Raw genomic sequence first — 21,874 nt, 5'->3', positions numbered from 1 at the left:
CTTAGGAACGACATACCATGACGGCTAGTGATTTCTAAATATATTTAGAGATAATTACACTAACCTTCTGAATTTTAGTGTAATTACATGTAAATCCCCTATGATATATTTGTTTCTGTTAAACAAACTTAAAGTTCATAATAGTACTCACAGACATATTGATTGATGGTTGTGGATGACTAACCGCACCTTCCTTTTAATAAACAATAATAATATAAAAGTAAATTAGGTTTAATGACGCAGCTTTTCATAAAAGGGATAACCTACTCCAGATTCCTTCTCACCTAAAATTGTTTGGACTCATTTCATGGACTGGTGGGCCATGAATTTGGGTTGGGCCTGATTTTGAACTTATTTTGACCCACATAGCTTGTTTGTTTACCCAGATTATTTTTACCACTTTGACCCACCATATATTTGACGGATAAACGGATTATTTTAAATTTATCATAGTTATAAATATTTTTATTATTTAAAAATTATTTAAATTATTGATTGTATAAAAATCATCAATTTTAGAGTATTTTTAATTTTAAAAAATATTTTATAATTTTTTAAAATAATAAACAAATATTTATATTTAAGATGAATTTTAGGAGAAGTCATTCTACTTATATTGGGCCCACTTGCCTTGTTTACCCACAGTCAAATGGCAACTCCCCCACATTGCCTGTTGATCAACGGTCAGAAAATCAAAATGGTATTGACCCACATTGCCTGTTTACCAACGGTCAAAATAGTATCTGACCACGTTGTTTATTTACCCCTTGGAGAACAGTTCTTTCAGAACTAAGCTTTAGTTGAGATTCAAACGACTTTAGTTGAAATTGAAGCATATTGTAGATTATAAAACAGCAGAAGAATCCCGGATAATCCTCCTCCGTCTTCCCAACGGTAATAAAACTAGCGGCATGAAGCATCGGATACAGGGTGTGAAAGATGATGAGGCTGCTTCTCTGCAATTCTTCGCCATCACCTTCCTCACTACCGCCGCTGCTTCCGCCGAAATCTGTTTCAGTCAGTCGTCCACTCAATAACATCACTCGCTCTCCCGAGCCAAATTATACACAGAAAACTGTGTCCATTACTCAAGCCCTGAGTACGACTCTACTTACCGCAGCACTCTCCTTGGGAATTTTCTTCGCATCTCCTTCTGAAGTAATCTCACTGGAATTGAGTGCTCCGCAAGAGGAATTGAATTGCCGCGAAGATGAAAACTACGAGAATGATAAAGTGGCGGCGGACGTGGTGACGAATGAGGAGATCGTGGAAGAGGCTTGGCAGATTGTGAATGATAGTTTTCTCGATACTGGTCGGCAGCGTTGGTCTCCTGATCACTGGCTTGTATGATTAAATATTAAGTCGAGGTAAAACTTTACCGTACTGAGCCTATTTTGCGCATTATGACTGATTGGTTTAATTTTGGTTTGGTTTCAGAAAAAGAAGGGAGATATATTAGGAACCTCGATTCAGACAAGATCAAGAGCTCATGAGATCATTAGGCGAATGTTAGCGAGTTTAGGTGACCCTTACACTCGATTTCTTTCACCTGCTGAGGTAATCACTTCGTTAACTTTTATTTCCATACAGGGATGATGTTTCTGTAAAAATGTAATTCCTAAGTTCCTTTTGCTTAACTCTTTCCTCTTGTTTCTTTCTTCGTTGAATTCTTTTTTGGGCAATGATCTTTCTTGGTTCTTGAAATATTCTGGAAGAATGCTTCTTCTGTGTTTTCTTGTATTTTTTCTTACACGACACTTCATCTCTTGAATTCATTGTTGCATGGTGCTCTTTCCGTTGTCTAGAACTGATTATTGCATGACGCCCCCTCCCTTTTTTCTAGAAAGTGGATATCTGAGGTGAACTTCACAGAAGATGATGGACCAACACTCTCCGTAACAACATTATATCTCGAAGTTATTATATTGGGCTTTCGCGGAAGTGGTGTTGTTGCTATTAGGAGATAATAGAGTTCAAACTTTAAGGGCCACATTTCGTGCCATCGCACTTGGCCTACACAATGTTATTCAGAAGTAGATTGCATAAACCACATTTGCTTTGCATTTTAATTTGCACTTTTCCATAGTTAATTGTTATGTCTTGCATTTTATCAGAAGCTTGTGATGTACTCAGTCTTCTATACATATATCAATACGGTTTTTACTTCCCAAACTTTTCAGTTTCTTATTCCATGGCATGTGTTGGTTGCATCATGAACAAAAGTTCTCCAAGATGGCAAGGTACGATATGACTGGAATTGGGATAAACCTAAGAGAAATTCCAGATGATAATGGGGTGATGAAATTGAAGGTGTTAGGCCTTATTTTGGATGGTCCTGCCCACTCTGCAGGTGTCAGACAGGTAGGGAGTTCAACACCTTTACCACACCTACTTTCCTTTTCGTTAGTTTGTCATGAATTTTAGTTTCATTCTGAATGTTGATCTATATGTCGTGGAAGTTTCTTAACTAGTTGTGATATTTGGCACTTTCGAAAGCTTTACAGTCCGTGGTCTTTCACCACCACCTAGTGGCCTATAATCATACAAACAAAGAAACATATAGTACAACTATTCTGATTGAGAGCAATAATATGAAGATAGTTTGAAATTATCAAGCATTATTTCCAGAACACGGTTTTGTCAAAAAAGATGCTTTCGTCAAGTTACCTCCAGATATGGTATGCATGTGGATTATGTGAAGGTTTTATACAGTCTGATTATTTGATAACCACTTAACCTGATTGACTGGAGGCCAAGGAGGAATCGAAAAATGATATATCCCTAGATTGCTCATTTCAGTTTGCTTGTTTGCTGAGAGGGCTTCACAGTAAGGCTTATAAGTTCCTGTTTTTTATGTGAAACTTGTATCCACCACCAACAAGTATCATTTGTCCCCCTTCCACTTTGTCTCAGTGATATTTATGCCTGATATGGTTAAGGTTCCCGTTGTTTATCTGTATCTACTGTGCATTTCTTATGTAAGATAATATAGATATAGATGGCTTATAAGTTCTATTGATTTCTAGCTAATATATGTTTATACTTCTAATTTTGTGTTGGAACTTGTGGTAGGGTGATGAACTACTGTCCATCAATGGTGTGGATGTGAAAGGAAAATCAGCATTTGAAGCGTCATCCATGTTACAAGGACCAAGTGAAACATTTGTCAACGTCATGGTTAGTCAAGTTTGTTTGATGTGTCTGCCACAGGTTTATTTGATGTTTTTACCTACTTACTATCCTCAATAAACCAATTATTATTAGGTCAAGCATGGGAATTGTGGGCCTGTACAATCCATAAGGGTTCAGAGGCAATCTATTGCTAAGTCTCCAGTTTTTTACCGATTGGAGCAGGTTAAAAATAGTTCAAGTCCTGTTGGCTATGTGCGCCTAAAAGAGTTCAATGCTTTGGCCAGGAAAGATATGCTTACAGGTATGTGTTATGGATTTTAGCATTGTAGTGCTAATTACCTCTTGAAGTTGTTTCCCCCATGCGTTAATCTTCTTTTAAAGTTTATCATAGTATAAGAAAATGGATGGTTTTATCCCATCCTTTAACAAGTTGGTCTTATTTCTGTAATTTCAATCTTACTGATTTTGGCATTCATCCATTTGGAGTAAATTTCATGGTCTGGTTTGCCATGCTCATTTTTGCAGCAATGAAAAGACTTCAAGATATGGGCGCGTCTTACTTTGTCCTCGATCTTAGAGATAATCTTGGTGGACTGGTGCAGGTATATGTGCACGATAAAAAATATATTGACATTCATTATTTTGATATCTGATACTGAGTCATATTTATCATTCTGCAAACTCCCATGGGGAATTCATTGTTGGAAATAATCTGAAATGTGTAAGAGGTACTTGTGCCAATTTCGCTGCGGATGCAACCTTGAGTAAGGCATAATAAATACATCTCTCCATTAGCTTTGCCATGGATTTTATGCGAATCCCGTCTTGATTTTATTATCTTTTTTTCCCATTAGGAGGAAATAAGAATGCATGTGCAATAACATTTGATCTTGCCGACTTTAAGCTACCTTTTACCACAATTGTTGCGAATGCCAATATCTGATCATTTCTTGTCTTTTCTCTGAATTCTTGAAATTTGACTTCAAGGCAGTTCCTTTCCAAATTACCATCCAACCAATAGTGGTAAGATATCAGGAAATATTCAGTGCTAAGATCAGCTTAATTTTCATTCAGAAATTATGATAAAAAATTGAAGATATAAGAATTAAAATTCTTAAAATAATTGGACCTCAAGTTTTGACTTTCCCCTTTTCAGTATGATGTAAAAAGGTCATGCTCTATTTGCTGGTGGGAAATTAGACCTATTTCGTAGGGGGGAAAATTTCAGAATTAAACTGTCTTAAGATTTCCGTATGCAAGCAAAATTATCTTAACTTGACATGGTTGGTTTATATTTACATAGGTTATTATTTATGTCATTTCCTACGAAAAACACTGAGGTGTCATCAGTTCATGAATGCAAATCGTTGCAATTTGGTTTGTGTCATTTTCTAATTCATGCTGTTAATGGTTGCAATTGCAGGCTGGAATTGAAATTGCTAAACTCTTCCTCAATAAAGGGGAAACAGTACGTGAATCTAAATATTCTCCCATATTGTAAATGAGCCGCTGTTTCTTCACCTAATAGTCTTGTAGAGAATTGTGAGGTGCAGATTGATTTCTTTATGTGTTCTTTTTTATTTGCATGTCTTTACTAAATATAAAAAATTGCTTGGAAAAGATCTTATCTGTAATAATGCTCATTATTTTATATCACCTTGATAAATTGCTCATTTTAGCTGTACTATTGGAGCATCTAGAAGTGTTTATCCTCTTTGGGCGGGGTAGGGGTAGCTGGGGCAGAGGGAATGTGGAGAGAGGAATGATTTAGTGTGTTTTAGAAAGGAGAGAGGACTTTTTGTTGCTCTTTTGTATTTATGACTGTAGCAGCACTAAGTTCACTTATTATTGCTACTTTAGAAGGAAGACCACAAAGATCATTCTGCATTTAAGGAGCAGATATGCCTCGGATAATGACAAAATTGCATGGAAATAAAGTGCCAACCAATCTGTTCCGGTACTTTTTGCAGTTGCATCCTCGAGATTGCTGTGAAGAATCTTACTTTAATGGCTATCAGCTGCTTATCAATTTGGAATTATCTTATTTCTGTTAATTTTAACCTTTCTTCAGTTTCTGCTGCTTGCGCAGAAATGCACTTTCTTTTTCATATTATCCTTACTCTAATTTATAAATACATGATATGATGAATAGATTTTCTGGCTCTCGCTCTTTCTTCCTCACCTTTATGTTTGTTTGCATTGAGTTTGGGAATCTTATATCTACTTTTTAAGTGACCTTGTTTTGGTTATTCTTATACTGAATAAGTTGTTTTCTTGTTTGTGGACAGGTAACTTACACAGTTGGTAGGGATCCACTGTCTGTGAAAAATATTGTTGCTGAAACTTCACCTCTATTTAGTGCTCCTATTATTGTAAGAACACTTTTTCATGACCAATGAGACTCTTGAAAAATATACCTAGGATCATTTCTTGGTGCTTTCAAATGGACTTCGCAAAAATTCCTGGTCCTCCCTCTCCCCAGCGTTCATTTGTTTTCCTTAAGTAGTGTATGGTACCATATAGTTCACTTTTAAGGTTGCTATTCGCAGAAAATCAGAAACTTTGCTCCTGTAATCTTAACGGATGAACATGTTCTGTCAATTTTTCCCTTTCTATAATGGTGAACATTGTTCATAATTTCCTTTGAAGTTTGAACTTTCCAATTTGGGTAAACTTGTGTTCTCTAGATTCATTAACCGCCGCAGGCATTTTTTCAATAATCAGGGGATGGTTTCTACTTACGACATCTCTGTTTCACCCGATAAATCTTTGTTGATGTCAATTGCTTCTACTCCTATCCTCCACTACACTGAAAATCATAGCTTTTTCATGACTTGTAGGTCTGAAATTGGACCTTTAAGTGATCACACTGGCAGATAACTTTCATGTGGAACAGCACTTATTTTTCAATGTATTTGATGGTCCTCAATTCTAAAAGAAAGGAGACTTGGGGTCACCTGATTAAATGCAAGAGCACCGTGAAGTTTGCATATAAATTCATGTATTGGCTGCAAAAAGTATTTGCCAATGGAAAAGCTATCAAGATTAAAGCCTTGCAGATATGTAATAAATTAAGCTTCAAAGTCCTGCATTTCCAGGAAACTTAAATCCTCCCTTATAGCATCTGGGAAAATTACCAATTTCACAAATAGTAGATTGTATATTGATATTTTAGTGTTTTTCTTTCCTGAATCATGTGGGTATCAGTTGTGAGATGTTATCATAACTTTTTGGCCATCTCTTCTTGATGCAGGTTTTGGTGAACAAAAATACTGCTAGTGCCAGTGAAATTGTGAGGATTTCAGAACACTCTGTGTTTTAAGGTTTGATTCTTAAGGCTATAGTACATATGATTACTCTTACAACAATATGGTTATTCTTACAGGTTGCTACTGCTCTTCATGATAACTGTAAAGCCGTCCTTGTCGGTGAAAGGACATATGGAAAGGTCTGATTTAATTGATTATTACTTTTGTTTAATTTTGCAGTTTTGATCTTAAATCTGGTTTGCTAGTTCTAATGCAACTACACCCACTATTTAACTTCCATGTACAGAATTCTCCTCGATAATCCAAAACGTCACATTGTATGGGGTCGATCTAATTTTATCGGTCCTCTCATGGGACCAACTAAATGGGTTCCATTCTCTGTTTTGTGTGCTATTGTTTCTCATATATGGAGATCATAACTTGTGCAATGCGTCATGATGTACCAGTAAAAGTTCCCTAATTCTATCTCTAGTCTTAGCACTGGTACTGGAATTTTCTTCTTCAGACTAGGGTGACAAAAATCGTGTTTTGCATTTGACTACAGTGTGTCCTTATGGTTCTCCCTTGGTTGGATATATTGACAATTTACGTTCTTGGAACAGATCATGTAGTCCAGTTTTTGTTCTACAGGGTTTGATTCAATCTGTATTTGAGCTTAACGACGGGTCTGGCGTGGTGGTCACCATTGGGAAGTATGTTACGCCAAAGCATATGGACATTAATGGCAATGGAGTTGATCCCGATTTTCGCAATTTACCTGGTAAGTCCTTTGTTTTTATTCCATCTATACGAGGGATGGGTATTGCTATAAGTCTGATCTAAGAGGTTCAACTGCAGCCTGGAATGAAGTCACCAGATACCTGTCCACATGCCAGAGGCCACAAGAAGGATAACTGCTTTTAATTTTCATTCATTACCCACCAATTGAAGTCCCTGATCACTTTCTATCCCAAGCCATTTTTTCCGATAAATGGGAGAATCGTCTTATCATCTATATTTGGAGCAAGGCTCGTGCGTCATGTGCATTCTTGTTTCTTCAGTCCTTGATTCTCTCCATCATCATAGGAGAGAGACGGGCGTCAGTTTGGCCGGGGTCTTAATTTTGTGAAGTGCCGATGTCAACAATCCGAAACAGAAATTCTTATTTTATAATTGTACTCCTCAGGGCTCTGGCATAACCACTATTTTAAATATTAGACGTTGCTTCCACTGAAAACTATACCTTCTCGATTTTCTCGCATATGCTTAGTGGACTTTATTTCTCTTGATTCTCGAATATTTTCGGATTATTGGTTTTTTCCTTAAGCTTCTTACATACTTTACAATCAGAAAGGCGTCTTACCAATTTTTGTAACTGCAGAAAATTTACCAGAGCGTCGAATATCGCATTGTCAATGGTATGGTAAATGATAAAAAATGAAAATAATCACCTGATGGGCATCAAAGAGGAGATTATTTTCCAGACATGTCATCTAGCCAACATTATAATCAAGTATTTAGAGCTGTCTATCTAAAACAAATTAGCATTTCAAGTCTAAAGGATAATGTAAGAAGAAACATTAAATTTTCTGGGGCAATCAGCATAAAATCACTACATAGGTTACCCCCTAAGACAAATAACACCCGATCCCAAGGTTAGGGCTCGACAGCTGAAACCTTTTAGTTAAAGCCCATCATAAGAAGAGATACCTGGAATAATATCTCTTTACTTTTTCAGGTGTTCCCTTCCCTTTTTTTAGCTTTTGAGTTAGTAACTATGTAACAGTTGAAAGACACAAACAAAAAGAGAGAAAGAAACTTCATACTGATTTCTCGAGTTAATAAGCATATGTATGTATGTCTGCATGCATGCATGTATGTACGTGTCTGATATAGACCATCCCATCCTTTTACCTTTTCCTTCTTTTTCATGCAACTTTTCTTCCTATTTGGGCACCTCCTCTTGCTTGTTGTCTCCAACAACCCAATTCCTCCTTTCTCAAGTTTTCTTATATTCCCAACACATACCTCTCTTTCATTCCATTCTCTCTTCAATGCAAGAAACCTATGATTCTTCACACTTTGTATATAAACTCAAGGCAGCGAATGGAGATAGTTTCTTCATCCAAACACCATCCCGGACTCTCCTGCTCAATACAACCCGGTTTATTGTACCGTTGCGAGCATTGTGTTTTCCAAGGAGGTCGCCATGGGTGCCAGAACACTTCAGCATGCCATGTTCTTTCTCCTCTGTGTTTCCGTTATCTCAGGTAATTTTATTACTTTCTCCAGCTTTCTGTTTCTAGATATGCGATGATATATAAAACATCTACCTGTAATTTCCTATTCACAGATAAAAAGTATGTAAATGTTAACAAATATTTTTTTACATACATATAGAACAAAAGGTTGGTGAATCTTCCGAAGAGAATAACTAGAAAAATCTTTGTTTATCTCCTTCAGATGCAAGCAATTCAGAAAAAACGTCCTCAAAAGCAATCAAAGAAAGCAAAAAACTGGACTATCAAGAAAACGAAATGCTCTTCCCCCCTCTCACAGTTACCACCCAAAGAGATACGGCTCCAGGAAACGTTCCTATTGTGAATCCAACAACCCCAGGTACATCTCCTATCGTAAATCCAACCAGCCCACCGCCGCCAACCACCACAGGGCCAAACCCAACCACCCCCACAACATCTGGTGGGGCTTGGTGCGTAGCCAATCCCACTGCTTCCCAGACTGCTCTACAGGTAGCTCTGGACTATGCGTGTGGCTATGGAGGAGCAGATTGTTCAGCAATTCAACCCAGTGGAGCTTGCTATGAACCAAACACAGTTCGTGACCATGCCTCTTATGCTTTCAACGACTACTACCAGAAGAACCCAATTCCCACAAGCTGTGTTTTTGGAGGAACAGCGCAGCTCACTAACACCGACCCAAGTAAGCCTGGTTCTCTCAATATAGGGACTCATTTTGATGTTTGTGCTTGCAGATAACAATCCACTCCATGATTAACATGACTCAATATACTTGCTTGCCAAAGAATTGAGAATAAACCAGATAGAGGAAATGGCAGAATTGAAGCCATAGTGAAACAGATCAACCAGTTATGAAAACCTTCTATCAATAGAAGTTTCTACCATGCTAGTTAAGAACACTCCCATAGTATTTTGCATTTTAGCTATGAAAAATCTACTTAACTTTTCTATCTTGTGAGTTGCCATATACTCCTTCCTTACGGTATGTCTAATCCAAATCATAATCACTTGTTAACTTAAAGTTTGAATTCTCCATCACCTTTGGTTCAGGCCATGGGAACTGTAAATATGCATCATCCACCAGCACTCCGACAATAACACCCCCATCAACACCCACAGTTCCAATGACACCACCCAGGTAAAGTTATTAACTACCCAAATCATGCAGCTTAATTCTCACAGTAAAGGAGATAATTGAAATATTTTATTGCAGCACAACTACGCCAGTCAATCCTTACTCACCAGGAGGAAATGGTTATGGTTCAGAACCAGGGACAGGGTATGATTATGGTTCTGGACCAACGGGTACACCAAGTTCAGCAGGGATCATGTCAATCAACCTACTGCTTCTGATCACCATAAATTGTCTCATGTTGTTAGTTGCTGAAGCCAACCATTTCTAAACAAGCAGAGATCATCAAATTTGGTTACCATCTCCAAATGAGATACCAATTATGTGGCAGCTTCCAAGCTATGAAAATTTTTGAGGCAGAGAGATACTGTATGATAATCTCAAGGCCTTGACGGTAGTGGTTATTGGTATTTCAGATAGAGTAGGAAGCAAGGAGGTAGTTAAAAACCAACATTACTCATATCCTAGATAATTAGAGATATATTACTCAAGTTAATAAGCATTTCCATACGAGCAGGTAAGCTTTAGGAAAATTCTAGTGAAATGATCTGTAATATATTCAGCGCCCATCCCCCATCAGTGACCAGAAGATTAATAAATTGCATTCATCAATAGATCTATTTCACTTATTCCCTGGCAATATGACTATACATTCTGATATACTCAGATTCTCAGAATCATAAACAGATGAGAACATATTGTGCCATTCACTTCTATATTTAAGCTTCATTTGGATGTAGACCTAGATCTCATTTTGCACTCTGATGTGAGTTTCGGCGTTTGAAAGATGGATTTACAGACTTCCAGAACTTTGATAAGTTAGTTTTCTACATGTATTGGGTTGCGGAACATACTTTTTATGATATTGTAATAATGCTTTATACCCTATGCTATAATATTTTCGATTAATGATCAGATAGACGGGGTTTAGATTTGCACCACCAAGCCCTCAGAAAACCAAAAATCATAGTTCTGCAGCTTTTGCCAGTAGTCACTAGCAAATAGCAACTTTTGGGTCCACTCCCCATTCCTCCATGCCAATCCCCGCAAACGCCTTAGTAACTTTCCCAAAGAATTCTTGCATAAGAAAGCTGTACCTTTGTATATTTGTCTTTGTTATTTAGATTCAAGCTGAGCTGAGAAAAGGAAAGAGAAAACAAACAAAAAGAAAGAAGCTACTTACGAGGGAAGCAATGACCATCTTGTTATAAGTAAAAGGTAATGAATATGACTGATTGACGAACAACACAAACAAGAGGTGACTAAGCAAGTGCTCTTCTGTCAATACTAAAGGTTTTGTCAAATACAAAATAGAGCTGAGTAAGAGAGTATCAGTACTTTTTACAAGAGAAGATGGTGGGCCATCTAGATGATTGTTCTCATTGTAGCTTACAGAAAATGATTAGGTGTTTATTCCTACTACTCAAAGTTTAGATCAAAAGCAAGCATGGCACAGCAACAATAGAGATGGTGGCTAAGGTGGCAAGGATTGAACCTTGATCGAAAGCTTTTCCCAAACTCCCAGCTCTTGAAAAATGCTGGAAAGCCAGATAAGCCGCTATTGCCAAGGAAATAATAACACCCTCCTGTGTTCCTCTGCCATGAGCAACAACAGTTTCAGTAAATAAGTAGCACATTGCACTAGACTAGATGCAATGGTTTACTAACCTCAGCCTCATAATTTGATGGGGAGACACAATCACCAACAAAAATGCTATAAATGGCAACTCCAACTCCCCTACAAAAAATAAAGGAACAGACTTCACATCAATAAGTTATGCGCTTAGTGTATTTGTAGTCAAAGCAAAGCATCATGCATGCACCACTCAGAAGCAGAGTTTCTGGAACTACGGAAAGAAGTTATTTTCTTTAAAATTTTATTCTTGCTCCAAATATGGTGCTATTAACTGCATGCAGGTACATTTTGTCAATCTCATAAGACCTCTTTAAAGGCACTTTTGTGCATTTAACAAATCGAATTTGGGGATAAAAGAAACCTTGAGTGTAATTACTAAGAAAGTTTCTAGTTAGGACAGAACAAAGGATCCAGGTGTTTCACAGGATTATTAACAAAGATCACGTTCAGAAAGAAGACTTACCAGGAATAAAGAAGAAGAGACGCACAAGAAGGGCCAAGAAAGCAGTCCATACGCCATACTCACCTCTGAAAACCAGTTTTGTGTTAGATACTAGATTGACAGATCAAGAAGAAACTTTATTTTAGGTAAAGAAACAAAAACTACTACGAGTTGCTACTATAGAAACAAAGACCAAGAAAGTTAGGCATACTTGATCCATGAGATGATGCTTGCAGGTGCTTGTAGAGCAAATAAAGGAACAAGAAAGGATTTGTGGATAGCCGTTCCCCTCGCTAACATTAGGACTCTGAAAAAGAATTTAGTTAATACTAACTCAGAGTAGCATATTCTTCAAAAATCCCAAAAGTCAAACATCTGCCTATAACTTGAACGAACAGAACTAAAATTTGGATCCAAAAGAATCCTAAACAAGATTCGCCAGGAAATCACCATTGTGGCGCACTTGCATTATTTTTTGAAAAGAATAAAATCAGAGTAGCAAAATAAAAATTTACTCGATTAAGTAATCCTCTCGTTCTTTTCTTACCTCAAGAATGAAGAGAATATATCCTCAAACTTAAGTAACATCAAAATCAACTACAAACTACGACCAATTGAAACAAATAAAATCAAAATCAACTACAAGCTCCGACCAATTGGAATAAATACCGAGAAGAGCAACAACATACGCAGTAGAGACAGCCGAAATCCACTGAAGATTCCGAGGTGTGAGAGGAGCAGAATAGCAAAGCGCACCGAACACATGTCCTTTCTTGTTCATAACAAGCACTCTGCAACAAATGCATGCATGATCAATATACAACAGATATGAAACAGATAAATTTCAGAGATAAAGATCAAGATTCAAAAGACCCAAAACGAAAAAAGAAGTCCAGACGGGATTGAACAATGCTTTTCGATTTCTTTTGGATGGACGACTGCACTCAATAATTACCGAAGTGGGTTATAAGCGAGGGAGCCAAATTGCTGCCGTTTCTGAAGCTGAGGAGAAACACGACAAAAGGTCCTGCTTTGACGGGAGCTGGGAGTTTTATAGCAGAGCAGCTGCTTGTTATACAGAGAAGAGCAAGAAAGAGAAAGGCTCATCATCATCTTCGACAAAGCTAAATCACTGGAATCTGTATTAATTGTTGTTGGCCGGCGTGTGGTGTTTTGTGCTTTGGAGCAGAGTAAACGAATGGGAAGCATAGAACAGAGACGAAGAAGAGTATGGGAGGTTTATTTATTATATTGGAGTTGAAGTAACAGTCCGCCACATGTCAAGAATGGCAAATAAACATAATTAAATCTAAGAATACGTCTAAGCAATCATCATAAAAGAAATGTTTCTAACTTATATTACGCCAGCAATAAATCGATAGAAGACAAATATAAATTTTCACTTAAATTTCTTTATTAATATTAACAAATTTTAACTTGAATATAAATTTATTTAATACAAAAAAATAAACTTTAGAATGCTTATAAGATTTTCCTCTGATAGTTATCATAGACGATGGTATGATTATCCCAAACCTTTATGGATTATAGTTATTTTCATTACAATCAAGAAGATTGCTCATCCAATTAAATGATTTCGTCGTACTCAGTTTATTGATATTTTATTATTTAACAAATTTGCCTATCCAAAGATATTTGTGTATATAATAGACATATGTATATATATATAACACTTGCATAAAGTTGTCTCATGCTTGCAATGTAAACTTTAAACTTGTTCGTGATCCGAGACCATGTGAATCTGAGCCGAAAGAAATCTCGCGTGCAACAATCAAAGTCGTTGCATTGATGGAAGAATTACATGCAAGAAAACCCGGTTTTAGGGCCACGCAACCGGAAAGGAGTCCATTTGCAGGCAGTTGTTTGTGTCTGGTGATCTCTTTCATTGAAAGCTTACATGTAAGTCGTAACCTTAATCTCTCACGGGGTGACGTTCACTTTTGCACGGCATTCTCAGCTGATCAATAGAAACTGTCGCCCAGAAAATATAAATATATAATAGGTGTTTAAAAGTTGTGACGTTACATTGATGGCTTCATTTACAGAATTGTTGGTAAACAAATCTCCATGAGGTTGTAGCCATACAATATGAATCTGGTATTTATGTCTATTTACAGTAACTAGTAAGCAAGATTACGGGCTACAAATTTGACCTGGAAACTTTAAAAAATAAAAATCCCAAGTTAGAAAAGCTAATATAATGATATACTACTACACACCAAGCATAATACAAACAACTCCGATTGTCAGCCAAAACAGTAATAAGTATATCTTCAAGAGACCTGCAGTAAGGCATCCAAAACTGTAAAAGACCATATTATAGTATCAACCTTCTCCCCCTACATTCTCAAAAGCAAATTCACACAGCCACCAGTCGTTCTAGAAAATTATTAAGCAACAACTAAGGAAAGCATACAGGAGGCTCTATTATGGCATTGATCTTCCAGGTTTACACTATGTCAATATATCCACCTCCTGGGGTCCACCAAGCATACACAAGGATTCTCAAGTTCGTTTTCTGCCAACAGTTTTACATAGCTAATTTCAAAACCAAACTACAGAATTCTGTTACTCATGTTCAATACCAGACAATTAGGTCGAGGTTTTTCTAATCCATTTGCCAAGCAGGATATGTTTCCCCCTAAAGAATAATCTTATAGACCATTTCAACCTTCGTCAGTACCCCACAGCATTAGCTACCAAATATACAAAGCTAAAATTATGCACCCAACTCATAGTATAGGTACATCAAACATCCAGGGCCGTCCTAGATGACATGACAAGGGAAGATGCCAAGCAAAGTAACCAGAACCACTAAATTATTGGTAGAAACAAAATCTAGTAAGGAGAGGGGGCTACATAAGTAGCTCTCATATGAATACCCTAATCTTCTATGAGAAAGGTGACACCATCACATATTGTCAGTAGAGATCTGAGACCGAGGCTGTCCAAAGTTCAAAATTTGTTGATCAAGATAAATGATGGAAACCCAATGCTTAAGCGAAATTATATTAGGATTACTTACTAGAAATTGAATAGCAATTGGGACAACAGTCACAACTAATTCTGAGACATCCCCCCTCCTAAGTCAAAACCCAACCAAACTACAGGTAAGCAGCTTCTTTATGTAACTTGCTTGACTGCAACCCACAGCTCATGATCAAAAGGAGAGAAGACAGGGTAAGGCATAGAGAGACGCACAAAGATAGAAACATAACTAAACTGCAAAGAAGAGGAACAGCAAAAAAAGATAAGAGAAAAGTCATGCTTACATTCAGAACAGTCCAGAGAATGAAAGCTGCACAAAGTTTTCTGAATTAAATAGCATGGGTTAATAAGAACAACTTGACCAACTTTAAATGGATGCAACAAATTATGTATCCTAAAATGAGTATGAACAACTTTGGATCAACAGAAAAGGCACGTCTAGTTAGGTGTTCTTTGACTTGCAAACTGGCCATCTGTGAAGTAATAGCATGAACGTCAATCTTCCTAGGGTTTAAAATTGCATCAAAGATTAGACAGCCATCACTAACATGTTTCAGATAATATTTCGGAATGCAACTATCCAAAACGTATGAATCTAGTTACCTATTGCATTCAAATGAATGGTTACCACACCAAACATCATGAGTTTGTTTACCTTATTTCTTCAACAAGGCCCTTGAGAGCAGTATTCATGTAGATTTTCCTACAACAAAAGCTTTGTAGCTGAATTATTAGAAAGAAACTATGCCTTTTGACAATTATTTGTCCCAACTAAATTAAAACCAACTCCTCCAACTTTTCAACATCAGATAGATGACAATAAACAGAAAGTCATAGTACTGTCTTCATCATGTAGAAGTTAAAATTTCACACTCTTCCCCAGGTCCTCTCAGAAGTTCCAGTTATGGAATCACTAGATTAAGATCTCTGTGTACAATGCTCAATGTTAGATTTTGTCCATAACATCACGGCACTGGGCTATAAGCAGGCATGCTTAGTTGATATTACTTGGTCAATCAACTAAAAGTCAAACTTATACTAGCATACACTAAGGTGGATATAAATAAGTTCAAATTAGAATCAAGATTTATTTCACAAATCAATTCATATACACGCTGCACAGACCTAAGCATCTATACCTATACAAATCAAACCAAAAAAAAAAACTCTTGAAGACACACTTCTACAGCAAATTAGCCTAAAGAACTAACAAGCTCCTCAAATAGTAGGATAGTGAAAGGAATGATGGCAAATTGACTCAGCAACAGGAAGAAATTTATAAAAATTGATACCTATACCAAGGCTCGAGAGGAAGGTATAACAAGCATCTTAAAACAAAGAAGACTTTGATTGAAAAGAAAAACAGATGAATATTGAACGGGACATGAAGTAATTAAAGAACTAGAAAGGATAGCCAAGGAGCTCTTATTCCTTGTTACCGAATTTCCTAGCAATGATGGGTCGTACATCATCAGCATCAACCAATGTCTCTAAAAATGGAAGTAGTGAAATTAGGGCAGAGTCTGACGGGTCATCAAACCAACTCTTAATAGGAATACCATTATTCACTTGCAACCTGAAAACCTGAAATCGTCAAAAGAGTAATGCTTTAAACCAAGAAATCAGTTCATGAAACATGTCAGCATTGAAGTAATGTTTTCTTGACTACCTACTCTAAATTAGCCTTTCCGACATGCTTCTTAAGCTGTAATTTCGAGATGGACATATTTGGATAAATGTTCTAAGACTAACTTAGGAAAAAAAAATCAAAGATCAAAATGCAAATCGAAACAGGAGAATGACATGCTCTAAACTTCTAGCGGCAATAAACCATCTATTTGGGGAAAAATGTAAAGATTAGCTCCATGATCCTGAAACTTAAAAGATACTTGTTGGGATTAAAATCATTTACCAAACCTAGAAAAAGGACTTGAAAATACCAACACACTTGCTGGAGGAAAGTCTCCTAGTCCCAGAATAGTGTTAGCCAGGAGATCTGGAAGAATTACTTATGAAGGAGAATTGATGGTAACATTATGTTAAGTGCAGCTTAGTGATTGCCAAATGATTAAATTTGAGCAAATATTAGTGGAATTACACAGCTTCTATGCCACTTCTAATGAAGCTGCTATGTTATTCATGGTCAAAACTGAGACCATATAATCAAGCAATATCTGTAACAAGAAAAAGGACCAGCACAAACAAAACAAAATAACATTCTACCTGTGGGGAATTATCTATTATGGCAACTTTTGCAAGATCAACACCTAATACTGTCAAGTCTTTCATGTAAGTTCCTTCAGAGAAGATGCATGATTCACGATAAGCTCGTCTTGATATAACTGTTCCATCTGGATCCAGAATATCTAGAAGTTGTTTCGCATAGATGCTTTGACTAGCAGTGAAAACCACAATCTCAAACATTTCGGCCACTCTTTTGAGGAAAGTCTGGAGGTGAGGCCTCTGTTTCACATAAACAGTATGTTCTTTCATGTTGAAGAACACAGAAAATGTGAAGTCCGCATCATCACAGTGATCTAATGTAGAGTGGACAAGTGTTTCTGCACACAGTAAATCAAGATACTTAAACTTCTGGAGAACCTATTCATCTGATGCTCTTGAAAGTCAAGCAAACAAAACATAAATATATTAAACCCATTAAAACATTCACAATAATTCAATAAAATAGCATCAGCATTACTTCTCAAGATCTAATCATTCAGAGCGAGGACACTGGAAGCTCGCTTTGTTTTTTAAGTTCAAACAGTGAGAAAATCACATGTCAGGGACAGCACAAATTATTAAAAATTTCCAAAGGTGTTACCCAAACAACCTTCGCCAAGAGGATAAATCATGAAACGGTATAATCATATCTAGTGACTAGAAAAATATATGCATCAGAAATATTGAAACATATTAAAGAAGCATTCAACAAATATCTGGAGAAAATGTGCATACCATCTAAGTCAAGTACTAAAGTGATTTGCTTGGCGTTTTGCTTTTCATTCGGCACCGAAGTTGGTAACGAAGTAAATGCCACGTCCGGCTGCTCTGGGAGATTCCTTATATACATTTGTGGATCAAAGCACTCATAATCTTGGTCAGAGTAGGTATTTATGAGAGAATCCTGGTTGTGAGATCGCAGTTGATGGATTGCCATGTACAAGCTGGAATTGTCAGAACCTAGGATGGTATCTTCTGATGGTCTGCCATCATGATCACATCCAGTATCTAAAGTATCCTCCAAAAAAGGCAATACCATGCATTCCTCTGTCAAATCACAAAGTAAACTAGACTCCTCACATTTGAAATCAGGTAGTAACAATGCATCTGTTCTGTTTTCAAATTCAGAATGGCTTCCGATGGGTTCTCCAGGATAATTGCTTCCAACGGGAGGTCCAGAAAAAATCATGTCAGAGATGTAGAAATCTGATACATTGCATGCTTGATATTCACATGAACTTCTGCTGCTATTATCACTATCGTCGCTATCTAGCTGTGGCACATAAAGAATGTCACTTCCTACAAGGGAAATGCAGAGTTAGTAATCGTCGCTATCTAGCTATTGCACATAAAGAATGTCACTTCCTACAAGGGAAAAATGCAGAGTTGGTTATGCCAACTGGAACTCAGAGGACAGGTAAACTCCATATGTATATTACACTGAGAACAGATGGATTTATTTCCTTATACAGGTCAACATACTTGTTGACTAATAGATTAAAACTAAGTTACTAGAAACTTCATGGTTGAGGAAAATAACATCATTGATCATGCCATGTCATAAGCTTGAAATCAATAAGAAAATTATAGAGCATACCTTCATTATTGTAGAAATCCACCGAATCCAGAATGGGGGAAAAGATAGTTTCTATGTTTGAAGTGCAGGTGGATACTGCAGGTTCCTAAAGATATTGAAGACTTCACCAGTAAGCACAGAACTCAATCATAAATATTCTTACTTTAGAATAACATGTGGAGATTTTGGTTGAGAAAACAGACAGAGAAGTTATAGGGCGTAAAAAATTATACGATTTAGATGCTAGTTATACATGGTTTCAGCCGAAAGATGCTATAACCATCAGATGCACGACTGAAATTACAGACAAAGAAAGCACTGTAACAAATCAATGAGCTACTAAAAAATAATTATGCATACCATACTATCCACAGTAGCAGAATCGGTTTCAGTTGATGGCTGCCTCTGCATAAGGTTCTCTTCATTAGATAACTCATCATGGTTAGTTTCACACCGTCCAATGTCCTCAGAAAACGCTTGATCATAAGCCGAAGCTGCACCACAGAATGTCTCGAGCATTTAAATTATACTTATCAACCCCAAAAAAAATGTATTAGCATGACCTAGTAGTAGCAACAGCTGAAGAAAAAATGAATCGGAAAGGAGAGACCTCTTTCTTAGAATAGAGAAAGAGAGATAGAAACTGAACGTATTCAATGAGAACCTATTTTTCATTCTAGTGGTTTACCTAAATCCACCAGTCCAAGAATTCTCTGTTGCTGTAATGCTTCTTATAACTTGATACTCAACCATAAATACATATTTTCAGATGTACATGAGATAGGTCATAGGTATACATGTGGTTCAGCATAAACGAAAAGCTTGTAAGTACCAAAGGTATCAACACCATCGTAGCATTTAGCAAAATCAAAGTAAGATTATTTGAAACAATGATATCCTTACACCAGAGCAACAGCCCCATCAAATAGTAAGAAGGCGAACAAATAAGCAATGATTAATGCTTCTGATCGTACTTGGCGAATGTACAAGTGAGCACATAAGAAATAACAGGCACTGCAAGGATATTATTGAGGGCTGGCCCACACTTACCATCCTGATTGCTCTGAGTATAAGCACAATTTTTTTCCACATTTTGACAAACTCTGGCACGAGAGAGAGGATTCTTGGATATCATACTTGACTTGCGGCATACATGGAGACCATTTTTTTCTTTCAAACAGTCTGTGGTTGACTTGGTTTTCATTTTTAATGATGGCATTTGGTCTGCGCGACTGATGTAGATCAAGATATTGTATCAAAAGCATCAGCGAGCAACAAACCCCTTTACGATATGCGATCAGCCACAGGAGACTGCAATTTTGAATTCTCAATAAGAAGAATGTCACAGAAGAAACAAACAACTGAATAAAATCTTTATCAAGAGAAAAAGTAAAAAGTCGCAATTGATATTGATTCGATAACGGAGAATGGATAGCATATAGAAGGAATTAAAAGGGAAATGCCTTTGACCAAGAGTGTGATGATTCCAACAAACTAGAACAAAAATCAACAGCCTCTTCTTTTATGATGTTACAGAGGAAATATACTCTATCCGCCAAGGGGTTTCTTCCACTTATCACTACAATAAGTTTGTAATTCATCAGAAATACTGCTATAGATATGCTGTTATATAGAGAGAGCAGTGGTAATATTTTCCAAATTCAAGAGTAACCATTTCTACGAAAAAAACGTGCAATAGAACACTCCAATTGACGCAGATACAAACAAAGTCACTCCTTTCTTTCAACTTAATTTAATACTCAGTGATTTAACGCCAGGAAGTTTTACTATTCTTTATCCCCAAGTCATCGCTCAAGATAATAATAATACGATTACAGATTTGGTCAGTAGAATTGGAACACAAGAAAGGGAGTGCCTTTCACGCTGTACATATCCAAGGTAATTAGTTTATACAAGGTATGAAAAACCAAGTCAAAGCAAACACACGGAAATCTGATCTCTGTCCCAACCAGGCCTCTTGCTGGAGGAAGTTATTGTAGTTCTTGACCAAAGAAGAGCCGGTTTTTTCAGTGATATAAAGCAACAAGCAATATCACTTTGTCATGCAAATGACGATTTATAGCATTTACTAATAAAAAGTTGATCTTGCTTCAATGATGGCTAACCCATTTCATAAAACTGGGTGGGGAGGGTTCAGGTAATATCTTGCAGGCATATGGAGACTACATACCATAGAGATCTAAATTTCCTCATAATTTACTTCTTAAATCATGCTTCCTGTTTCAGTTTATTACAAGAATGTTAGAAGTTTTCCTAATTAACCTGGCTAAGTATGACATCAAGAACACTAAGAGGCGTAATAAAGAAGCCGCATGTATTAGAGTAGGTACATCCCTTCCACACAAGACATTTCATTGCGAAGCAAGCCACAAAAAAAACACTCACATGAAAACATAAGTAAATACTCAAACAACACATGAAATGAATGAACGAAAATAACTCAAAATTGCCAATAAGAAATCTAAGATGAATAAAAAGACGCATAAAATTAATCACACTAGAATTAAAACCCAATTTAAAATTGAAAAAGAAAGGAAAAAGAATTTAAGCGGAAAGAAAACCCTTTGAAGGAGGATACAAGAAACTGAATCATAAACTAAAACCTTCAGACCTTTTCTCCAAGAAAAACCCCAAATTCATCAAGAAAAAACCCAAGAAAGCGGAAGTCAACTCAACTCAAGCACTTCCTTCAGCAGCAAACAAAGCTCGAAATAGAACATCTGAAAAACACAAAAACAGTCACAAAAATTAAAATATCCACGCCTACCCCACAACCCAAAACCCTAGAAGTAGAAACAGAATGGCACACCAGAATCCAACATTCGTTGATAGAGCTCAATTATTGCTACAAAGAAAATACTGCTTTAACAGCTTAATTACCCACACAAAGCTTAACAAACCTCCTGATTGACAAGAATAGCTCTATATAGAAGAGAATTGGATACGATGTCTAGATACAAAATACAGATTGTGTATGATGTATTATACCTGCGGAAATCCAAGTCCTCTCTCTCTCTCTCTACAACGACGCGCTTTCTCTCTCTACATTTTCGCTCCCCTGTCCGTATATTTATACACGGTGGGGGGTGGGCGTGCTTTAGAGCCTGGTCCTATTTGGATTACCTACAACGGAAGTTTTTGACTTCTTTGCAGTAACAGACTACAAGGTGTACCTCTAGGGACTTCTGCTTAGCTAA

The 21,874-nt window shown here is 36.9% G+C and overlaps 4 protein-coding genes across 11 annotated transcripts; 2 read left to right on the top strand and 2 right to left on the bottom strand.

Annotated features, from left to right (window-relative positions):
* Window positions 1-803: 803 nt before the first annotated feature.
* On the top strand, window positions 804-7,677 carry LOC105175669 (Peptidase S41 family protein). The gene is made up of 12 exons (XM_011098193.3): window positions 804-1,344; window positions 1,438-1,557; window positions 2,224-2,361; window positions 3,073-3,177; window positions 3,265-3,433; window positions 3,658-3,734; window positions 4,556-4,600; window positions 5,421-5,504; window positions 6,386-6,424; window positions 6,518-6,580; window positions 7,032-7,161; window positions 7,239-7,677. The coding sequence occupies exons 1-12, from the start codon at window positions 940-942 to the stop codon at window positions 7,292-7,294; spliced, it is 1,431 nt and encodes a 476-aa protein (XP_011096495.1). The 5' UTR covers window positions 804-939; the 3' UTR covers window positions 7,295-7,677.
* A 786-nt stretch (window positions 7,678-8,463) lies between these two features.
* On the top strand, window positions 8,464-10,410 carry LOC105175720 (uncharacterized). The gene is made up of 4 exons (XM_011098269.3): window positions 8,464-8,650; window positions 8,844-9,320; window positions 9,689-9,776; window positions 9,852-10,410. The coding sequence occupies exons 1-4, from the start codon at window positions 8,590-8,592 to the stop codon at window positions 10,039-10,041; spliced, it is 816 nt and encodes a 271-aa protein (XP_011096571.2). The 5' UTR covers window positions 8,464-8,589; the 3' UTR covers window positions 10,042-10,410.
* Window positions 10,411-11,029: 619 nt separating this feature from the next.
* Window positions 11,030-13,206, bottom strand: LOC105175668 (cold-regulated 413 inner membrane protein 1, chloroplastic). The gene is made up of 6 exons (XM_011098192.3): window positions 12,804-13,206; window positions 12,538-12,639; window positions 12,060-12,155; window positions 11,870-11,934; window positions 11,439-11,508; window positions 11,030-11,366 (listed from the first exon to the last, which is right to left on the bottom strand). The coding sequence occupies exons 1-6, from the start codon at window positions 13,055-13,057 to the stop codon at window positions 11,201-11,203; spliced, it is 753 nt and encodes a 250-aa protein (XP_011096494.1). The 5' UTR covers window positions 13,058-13,206; the 3' UTR covers window positions 11,030-11,200.
* A 635-nt stretch (window positions 13,207-13,841) lies between these two features.
* SSP4 (SCP1-like small phosphatase 4) lies at window positions 13,842-21,818 on the bottom strand. Of its 8 annotated transcripts, none has more exons than XM_020698177.2 (9): window positions 21,666-21,818; window positions 21,289-21,397; window positions 20,120-20,235; window positions 19,707-19,967; window positions 19,017-19,150; window positions 18,678-18,762; window positions 17,816-18,379; window positions 17,081-17,418; window positions 13,842-16,441 (listed from the first exon to the last, which is right to left on the bottom strand). In XM_020698177.2, the coding sequence occupies exons 4-9, from the start codon at window positions 19,873-19,875 to the stop codon at window positions 16,283-16,285; spliced, it is 1,449 nt and encodes a 482-aa protein (XP_020553836.1). In that variant the 5' UTR covers window positions 19,876-19,967; window positions 20,120-20,235; window positions 21,289-21,397; window positions 21,666-21,818; the 3' UTR covers window positions 13,842-16,282. The 8 variants fall into 8 exon arrangements, with proteins under 8 accessions (XP_020553836.1, XP_088732727.1, XP_020553833.1 ...); XM_088876601.1 differs by lacking the exon at window positions 21,666-21,818 and adding an exon at window positions 21,578-21,596; XM_020698174.2 differs by lacking the exon at window positions 20,120-20,235.
* Window positions 21,819-21,874: the final 56 nt, after the last annotated feature.

Source organism: Sesamum indicum, linkage group LG12 (assembly GCF_026168435.1).
Source record: "Sesamum indicum cultivar Baizhima isolate 11 linkage group LG12, ASM2616843v1, whole genome shotgun sequence".
NCBI classification, from domain to species: domain Eukaryota; kingdom Viridiplantae; phylum Streptophyta; class Magnoliopsida; order Lamiales; family Pedaliaceae; genus Sesamum; species Sesamum indicum.
The sequence above is the reverse complement of the archived record's forward strand: the minus strand, read 5'-3'. Positions and strand labels throughout refer to the sequence as shown.